At 37.1% G+C, this 9,530-nt stretch overlaps 1 protein-coding gene across 1 annotated transcript; it reads left to right on the forward strand.

The window, feature by feature from the left end:
* The first annotated feature begins 341 nt into the window (after positions 1 to 341).
* On the forward strand, positions 342 to 8,193 carry LOC109419382 (uncharacterized). Its single transcript, XM_019693615.3, has 3 exons — positions 342 to 537; positions 7,787 to 7,885; positions 7,959 to 8,193. The coding sequence occupies exons 1-3, from the start codon at positions 490 to 492 to the stop codon at positions 8,064 to 8,066; spliced, it is 255 nt and encodes an 84-aa protein (XP_019549160.1). The 5' UTR covers positions 342 to 489; the 3' UTR covers positions 8,067 to 8,193.
* Positions 8,194 to 9,530: the final 1,337 nt, after the last annotated feature.

Here is a 9,530-nt window from a genome sequence, read left to right on the forward strand (position 1 = left end):
CCTTTTTACCAGTATATAATGTAATTAAAAGCCAATTGATCGACGACGACCTAGAACTTCTAACGAACGAATATTCCTCAGAGCGCACATGATAACCCATTATCGGACTGGAAATGTGTTCGTACTATCGCGATCGCCTGCCTATTTGTGAAGCCACATCGCCGTTGAAGAGAGAGCGTGTGCCTCTGGGATCGGCATCGATCGACTTGCTCCGAATGGTTGACTCCTGTGGGTCAACCCCATATGTGTACATATGTAACAATACACCACAGGAGTATAGTAAGTGTGGCTTGGCGAAACAGGCGTTTGTACCATTCAACGAAATATAATAGCCAGATCAAGTGCGACGACATTAGACATTCGTGCGCGATAACTCGTCCAGTAAACATCTCAAGTGCCGTGTGACCGTTCAAAGTATTAACTCAGTGAGAACTTCTCCCAATCAGTGTAGCACTCTGCGCAGTACAAAACCAAAACCCTAGCATCAAAATGGCCAAGTTGGGACTGTTGTTCATCGTGATCTTCTGCATCATCCAGGTAAGTGCGGGGAAAGTGCGCCGATCGAGCTGAAAGATTGCTGGTGATGGGGATACCGATAGTTAAATTTGTCTGGACGACTTGGTTCATGTGTATGATTTGTGAATGTGATGAAAAAAACTTATGATGTGCAGTTTCGCAAATTTCATAAATTTAAATAATTTTTCCAATATTTTTATGTAAAAATATCCAATACATATTACAGGATGTCCTAAGATTTCATAAATATTGGCTGCACAAAACTAGATTTTTGTAAAGCACTGATAACCTTTCCAGTTACTGATAAGCCTGGCATGATCTCATGAAATATACAGTGTCGATCAATATAATTGTATCTTTGATAATATTCCTTTCAAATTGTCAACAATTGTAAAAATTTTGAAACATGATCGCAATAAAATTAATCTAGAGTGAAAAAAAACATTGAATTGACCATTCACTTAGTCAAAATTTAAAATGGCAAAACAACGTTTGCCGGGACAACGAATAGACTAAAAATTCCATTTTCTAATAAAAATTCTTCCTTAATATTTCCAAAAACATTGCCAAATTTAAAGAAAATCTGTTTTTAATATATTTTACAGTAATAAATAGCACATGATTTGAAAAAGCATAAACAATATTGAAAAATGGCCTTGTTTCTTTTTTAGAACAATTTTGTCATGAGCATTGTTGTAAAGGATATAATTGCACAGTAAAATGTAAAATTTTCAAATATTCTCGCAATTTTAAATCTTAGGAGTTGTACAGAGCTTTAAAAATATGTGTTCAATATTTGAGATACAAGTTTCGGCAAAAGGAAAATAAAAAAAAACTGCATTCCCATTTTAAAAGTATTTGCACAGTTTATAATCATGAAGTTAGTTTTCGAATCAAGACTGTTGGGACATTTTAAACTACTTTTCGATAGATTCCTTAAAAAGGTTTCTTCTTCCAAGAGTGTGAGTATAATGACGATTTTTGGATAAGTTTCTTGTTCAAAGCTGTTTTTGGAAAATTTATGGATATAACCAAGATATTTTCTGAAAGTATTTACTTTCAACCTCACTTTGTTCATTTAAAATTTTTCATCCAATGAAAAAGGCCAGAAAAATATATGTTCTTTTTCTTCAAAAACCCATCAGATGTCTTTCCCAGCTTTCCTAATTTGATTATGAAAAGGCCTTTAAAAACCACTTGAAAATTCTTTCAGGGGTTCTCTAGAAGTTCTTCAAGGAAGTTGCCTTGAAGTTTCTTTCAGATTTTCCTCTACGAAGTTAATAATTTATGGTTTCCATACAAAATAGACATTTTTGGAAGTCTATATATTTGGAGTCCATGAACTGGTTGAGCTGAAAATTTGCCACAGAACTGAAAATTACGTTTTTTTTTTTAATTACTATTGAGTTCAAAAACTTTCATAGACAAAATGTTGATTTTCTGTTGGTGCCAAACTGGAAATAAAAAGGAAACAATTTCGATTTCCATAGCTCAAAAACAACGCGTTCGAAGAAGCCCTTGTGGCATGGTTTTAATCTTCGCAGCCTGACAATAAATAGCCATCAGATCATTTCAAAATTATTTTTGTTTTTGAATTGTTTGCTTTTTTATTTCCAATTTCGCACCAACAGAAAATTAACATTTTGTCTGTGAAAGTTCCTGAACTCAATCGAAATTAAAAAATACAGGTAATTTTTGGTTATGTGTCAAACTTTCAGCTCAATCGGTGCATATACTTTAAAGATATAGACCTCTAAAAATGGCAATTTTTGTATTGAAATCAGAAAATGTTTAAATTTTTTTTTCCAATACAAACTGTTCTTTCAGGAATTACATCAGAAACTCCTCCAAGCAGAGCCGTAGCGTGCGGTTGGCCAGGTTGGCCCCCGCCAAGGGCGTCAGCCTCAGAGGGGCGCCGAAAAGACCTAAGGCTAGAAGAAAACAGGATCACAGTAAAACCGCTCAGCACTAAAATGTGTAAGCCCTACTCATAAGTGCATAATTTCCAGACCACACAAAAATGTGTTACAGTTACACATTTTCAAAAACAGCTCGTACACTCGTCTAGATGCGAAATGTTGATATTTTTTTTGTTTTCCAAGGTCACTAGTAAACCTAACTAGATTGCTGTACAAAAATTTTTGCGAATTTAACGATTTTGCGGACACAGGAGCTGATTTTGTGAATGTGCAAGGGTTACACATTTTTGGTGTAGTCTGGAAATTATGCAATTTTGTGCTGAGCGGCGTTAGCGTGGATGCTTCTTGAATGTTATCAGGATTTCATCATGTTTAGTATATGATATTGATTTGTTTCTCCGCATTCTCAAAAATTCAGAGTTCTCTATAAAGATACTAACTTTAGAGTACATAAGATAATCTTTCAAAAAATCTTCCAGCGATAGGTTTGTAAAATTTCTTCAATGATTCCTTCAAAAATGCCTCCACAGATTCCCTCGAAAATTCTTCATGCTATTATTCCTCAAAACTTATTTCTCACAATTTTTTTTCTGGGTTTCCTGGGAAAAATATCTTTAAGGACCATGCAACAGATTTTCCCAGTAATTGCTCCATGGATTCCTATAGAAAACCCTGCAGAGATTCTTTCAGAAATGCTTCTGAGAATTAATCCAGTAATTCTTCCAGATATTTCTTTTTTTTTCAGAAAATCGTCTATAGATTTCTTTAGCATTTTGACCAAAATTTCCTTCAGAAAGTTTTCCAATTAGCGATTAATAAAACTTTCCATTGATTCCTTCCGAAATTGTTCCACAGAACACCTTCCATGAATTTCCCCATAAATTCCTCCAGAAAACCATAAATTTGTAATTCCTTCAGAAATTTCTCTAGGTATTCCGTTGGAAAATCTTTATTGATTTTATACAAAATTTCTCCAAAGGATTTTTTTTTGAAAGCATTACATGGATTCCTTCAGAAATTTCGCAGAGATTTTCTCATAAAACCTTCTAGGGATTTTTTTTTTAGAAAATCCTCAAGAATCTTTTGCAGGGTTTCTTTCAAAAATTCTTCAAAGTATTCTTCCAGAAACTGTTCCTGGCAGCTTTCTTCAAATCATGCAGGCATTTCTTACGCCATTTCTGCACGAACAACTCCAGGAATTTCTGCAAGAATTACTGAGTGAGTTCCATTGGAAATTCTTGCTGAAATTTCTCTTGGATTTTCATTTGAATCAGATATTCCATCAGAATTCCTTCAGAGATTCAAGCAAAAATACATAGGAAATTCTTCAGGAATTCCTCCTGATATTTATTCACGTCGATGGTTTGTCAAATGATTACTGAAATTATTTTGGGAAATATTTTGATAAAACTTCAAAGGAAACCTTTGGTAACGTGATTGGGTATTTCTGATTAAACCAATTGAACGGTTCCGGGTCATTTGGCCGAATTCCGTTTGGCCGAACGCCATTTGACCGAAAGGGTTATTTGGCCGAATGTCATTTGGCCGAATGCCGTTTGGGCAAAAGACGACTGATGAACTTAAGTAACCATGGCACTATTCCCCACATAAGTATAACTCGAACGAACAGCCTATGATTTAAAGAAGGAAAAATCTTTGATAAAATATTGGCAGTTTCAACGCCAACAAAACCCTGAATGTCAAAATTAGAAAGAATAGCCTATGATTTAGAGAAGGAAATATTTCTGATGATCATATACATAGGTTGTTAGACTTCCAAAAACTTCCTCTGAATTCTTTTGATCAGAATTCGGCCAAACGGCATTCGGCCAAACGACCTATTAGGCCAAATGGCGTTCGGCCAAACGGCATTTGGCCAAATGGCCGGACACCCAATTGAACCAATCGCCGAAAATTGGCAAAATAGATCATTTGACTTAATTTGAATTGATCATTTTCCTGAAACCCCCTAAAACTCAATTTAGTGTTTTAAAACAAAATTTTATTGAAAAAAAAATCCAGAAATAAATACTGTGAGATATCATGAAGAAATTTATGGATCATTAATGCAGGGAATCTGAGATGTCATTTTTAATTAATGTGCTGCTCCTTTAGAAGGAGTTTCGTCAGGGATTTCTCCAAAAGTTTATTCTTCAGAGATTCCTCTTGGAGGTGCTCTATCAGACCTATTGTAGGACTCATATAGCCAAAGCGATGAGCACACGGGTATTCAACAAGACCATGCCGAGGGTGACGGGTTAGATTCTCAATCGGTCCAGGATATTATCGTAAAAGGATGGATATTTGCTTGAGGATAGAGTATCTTCGTGCCTGCCACACGATGTACATTTAGAAAACAGTCATTGGAAGAGGAGCGGGCTTTGTCGCAGTAGTGTCGTAACGCCAAGAAGAAGTGCTCTATCAGTAATTGCTACAGTAGGAGTTATTTTAGAGGTTTCTTTATGGTGTCTTCTAACAGATACAGTAGGAATTCCTCCGAGTGTTTCCTCGGAAACTTTTCCAAAAATTTTATCAGAGAAACCACTCCAGTAGGAACTCCGTCAGACATTTCTTCAGAGATTCCTCTTGGAAGTGTTTTTTTTATTTACGTTTTACAAATTCTACACTTCCTGGAAGAGCCCCTTTTTTGATTTCTTGCTAAATTCTCCAAACAGATTCTTCAAGGAACTTCTTCTTTCTCAAGGATTTCCTTTAACCCTGGATTTCCTTTAACCTTACACTGCAAATTTTGTTTGCTGGAATTCAGCAAACTTTGCTGTTTTTTTTTGTGCTGATTGCATTCAGCAATACGAATTTACTGAATATCAGCAATTGTTTTTCAACTTGCTGAACCATCCAGTAATTTTGACAGTAGATCAGTAACGTTGTGCTGAAATTCAGCAAAAATGTTGCTGAAATTTAGCAATTTATTTTGCTGATTTTTTTTTGTGCTGGAAGCATTTTGTATAGCCGTACATTGGGGTCATTATAACCCAGACAGACACGATGAGCGTGTACTACGTCGGTGTGGTGAGCGTCAGCTAATGCACGAAGATGGTTAAGGTATTCTTCCAAGAATTTCTAGGCTATTTTCTATCAAGAATCCCATGATGATCTCTATCAGATATTTCTCTAGAAGTACTATCAAAGATTTCTTCAGGATTTTTAAAAATTCCTTCTGGAGGGAGGTGCTTTCTTAGAGATTGCTCGAGTTTCTACAACGATTCTATTACTGTTTCTTCTAGCAGCTACTTCAGGAATCCCTCCAGGTGTCTCCTTGGGGATTTCCCCAAGAGTTTTGTCAGTGATTCCTTCAGCAGGAGTTCCATAAAAGATTTCTCCAGGTCCAGGTGAAGTTCTACCAGGAATTTGTATAGTAGGAGTTCCACCAGGGATTTTTCCAAGATTTCTTTGAGGAATTTCTCCGGGAACTTCCTTAGGGATCCACCCTGGAGGTGTTCTTTCAGATATAGCTCCAGGAGTGGTTCCTTTTCATATTTCTTCCAGGATTTTTCTAGCAGATGGAATCCCTGAAGTATTCCTCCAGAAGTTCCCTCTGAGATTTCTTCTAATGTTTTATGAGAGATTCCTCCACCATAAGCTACATCAGGGTTTCCAGGAGGAGTTCTGTAAAAGATTCCTCCTCAAACTCCATCACGGATTCCTCCAGAAGTTTTTTCAGAGATTGCTCCAGGAATGATTTTTAAAGATTTTTCAGGAGGTGTTCAATCAGAGATTGCCTCAGGACACACTTCTTTGGAGATTCCTTAACAGTTCCTTCAAACAGGTACTTTGGGGTTTCATCCAGTGAAGTTCCTCAGAAATTTCTCCAAAAGTTTCATCAGTAATCCACGAGAAGATGAGACAGGGATTCATCCCGGAGGATTTCCAACAGGGAAGCATCATATTGAAATGTGGTGTTCGGCAAACTTGTAGATTAGTGTTTTTCCTATAATTATCACCAAGGACGCCATATTCTAACTCTTATGTACACGCTGTGAAAGCGCTAGTACCACCTACTCATACTAAACGATCGAAAAATTCGGTCGTTTAATATGAGTAGGTGGTACTAACAGTTTTACGCCGTAAATATTAGAGTAAGAATATAGCATCCTTGGTGATAATTATAGGAAAAACACTAATCTACAAGTTTGCTGAACACCACATTTCAATATTATGCTTCTGAACTGAATTATAGACTAATGAGTCAAATGATTGCAAGGTGATCGAAAACATCCTTGGCAGTGGCTTAATTTCTCCATCAAGGGGAAAAAGGGAGATCTCTCGAGGATTTTTTTCAAATGTTTCATTAGGGATTCCTCCAGAAAAAGTTCATTTGGGAATTGCATCACAAGTTCCATCCAGTATTCCCCAAAGATGTTTCTTTTAGAGATTACTCCTGCAGCAGCTCCTTAAATTATTTAGGGGATTATTTTACAGTTTCTTCCAGCGATACTTAAGGGATTCTTCCGGTTTCTTGCGGTTTCTCCAAGAGTTTCATCACTGTGCTTCATGTAAGAGAATTTCCATCAGTCTAGGTGGATTTCTATCAAAAATTCTACCAAATGAGTTCCATTTTGGTTTTCCCCAGGATGTTTTTTTTTTCAGAGTTACTTCCTAGAGATGCCTGGAGTTCTTCTTCTTTTTGGTGTAACGTCTCAACTAGAACAAAGCTTGCTTCTCAGTTCTGTAAAAGATTCCTCCATAAACTCCATCAGGGATTCCTCCAGAAGTTCCTTCGGAGATTGCTCCAGGAATGATTTTTAGATATTTTTCCGGGCGGTGTTCAATCAGAAATTGTTCCAGGAGAAGATCCTCTAGAGATTACTTCCAAACGAATTTAGTCAAGAAATTCTCTGAGAAGAGTGCTTTTAGGCATTCCTCTAGAATATCCTTCGAATATTCCTTGAAGTGTTCTTTCAGACCCTCCAGTAATTCAGCCGGGTTTTTTTTTAATTAGTTCAAATATTTATGCAGGAGAAGTTTGATCAGGAATTTCCAGAGAGTAAGCCATTCTCAAATATCTCGAGGAGTTCGTTCAGGGAGAGTTCTATAAGAGATTCCCAAAAGAAGTAGCTCCTTCAAAAAATGTTCTAACTGCAGTTACTGAGGATACTCTACGAGAAATTTCTTGAGAAATACCTGGCGGACTCTTAAATGAAGTTTCGACGAAAATTATTCATATCATAATAAGGTTTCTAAAATAATTTTCATACCAGCACTAGATTCAGGAAATCATAAAGCATAGAAGGATTGCAGGAATAGCTCCTCAAGAACCTTTTTGAGGAAGTTCTCGAAAAATAAAAATAATGTAACATTTATTTCATTTCATTCTATTGTTTCTTTTCTAGTTCACCCTCGCCGCCCGTCTCCGCCGTGATGCTTTCGATGAGGCTGTAGATACCGTCAAGAAGGGAATCTCTGATACATTCACCAAGGAAAATGTTGACGTAAGTGATGATTATACATAAGCAATCGTTGGTGATGAAAGCCAATAATAATTTTCCATTTTCCGTCCATCAGAACTTCCTCGGCAAGCTGACGGAATTGGGAGACACCATCAAGGCGAAGGCCAGCGAAATCGGACAGACCCTGCAGGATAAGGCACAGGAAGCGATGAAGAAGGAATAAATAATTTAAGTTATTTAGTTAACCTTAACCATCACCCTTGCGCTGTGCATCCCGAAACCATCTCCGGGATTTATAAGTAAAAAAATAAAGTTGACATCTATTGTTGATGGAAAATGATACCAAATGATGGGAGGATGTTATTAGTAGAAAGAAAAATAACATTCGTTCATAAAACTTTTTCAGGATAAGCATCATTTCATGACGAGGGATCTTGAACCTTCCTAATTTGTATTAGGTATGAATTTAAGTTTGTTTGTGTTGGCACTTGGCAGTTTCGTGTAAATTTCGGACGGTTGAATTCCGGGAGGTCCAGGAATTTTCCGAAATAGAGATTTCCTTGACTTCCGTTGGTGTAGAGTGTATAATTGCCTGCCAGTCATTGTCAAAGCATTAGCATGCTCTCAGTTGATCACTGTGACAAACAGACATCGGATTCTACTCACTTATTGTCGTTTTATTTTTTAACTGTTAGTTCCAATACTTGGTAGTGCACAATTTGCTCGCTTTTGGCGCTTGTGTCATTTTTGCTCTTATTAAATTTGTTCACCTCCAGCTGTTTGTGCAGCACTGTGACGATGATTTTTATCGCAATTTAATTAAAGTGATACATCTGTTTGTCAGGTGGTGCAAGTGTTCATAGATCACTCAACACAGAAGCTGAAAAGCAGGTTTTTCTCAGAGGGGACTTTACGCCATAAAAAAGACACGGATACCGTCTTCAGCCAGAGGCTGTACAGACTGAACGAAACTTAACACTAGACAACGGACACGACATACATTACGAGCACCAATGGATACGAGGAAGAAACATTTCTTGCGAAAAGTTTCATTACTCGGAGCGGGAATCGAACCCTCACCCCATGACATGATACATACGTTTATACGCTTGGTGACGCTAACCGCACAAACACGAGGCTCCTCAGGGAAAGAAGGAGAAGTACTGTGGAAGACCTTTCTTGGGCCAAATAGCACAGAGCAAACCATGTAGCAACATTTTACACTTATTTGTGTATTCATAAACTATAGTTATTCAATTTTCCATGCTATGTTAAACTAACGTTTGACAAAACGAAACACAATTATTATCAGCATAAATAATCGATAGAAGTTGTAAGCCAAAAGCAGGCGGAACCTTTTTGATGTATGGAACAAACGTTGTGCAGACATTGCGTCCGATACTCGTCTCCTAATCGACGAGATTCGGCTATGCATTGGTGAACATGGTGGGGTAAAATGGTGCAAATCAGGTTTTCTGATGATTTTGTCAGCCTAGGAGATTGAAAACACAAGGAGGCGCATGGTTGTTATAGCTTATAGTGCCCATGTTATGTGGCATCTTAGCCAATGGCAGATGCCCTTCTGCATCTCTTTCCATTTTTAAAAATGCGTTATAATCGTGAATGTTTCCGCTGAAGTATTTAAGGAAATATTGTTTGATTGATATTATCATTTTGAATGCCTTAC

This window comes from Aedes albopictus, chromosome 3, assembly GCF_035046485.1.
Source record: "Aedes albopictus strain Foshan chromosome 3, AalbF5, whole genome shotgun sequence".
In the NCBI taxonomy this organism is placed as follows: domain Eukaryota; kingdom Metazoa; phylum Arthropoda; class Insecta; order Diptera; family Culicidae; genus Aedes; species Aedes albopictus.

Bases quoted from the DNA above. Each gene is read 5' to 3' on its own strand.
- LOC109419382 (XM_019693615.3), top strand. From the start codon at position 490: ATGGCCAAGTTGGGACTGTTGTTCATCGTGATCTTCTGCATCATCCAG. The intron at 538-7,786 runs GTAAGTGCGGGG...TTTCTTTTCTAG, and splicing joins TGATCTTCTGCATCATCCAG to TTCACCCTCGCCGCCCGTCT. The intron at 7,886-7,958 runs GTAAGTGATGAT...TCCGTCCATCAG, and splicing joins TCACCAAGGAAAATGTTGAC to AACTTCCTCGGCAAGCTGAC.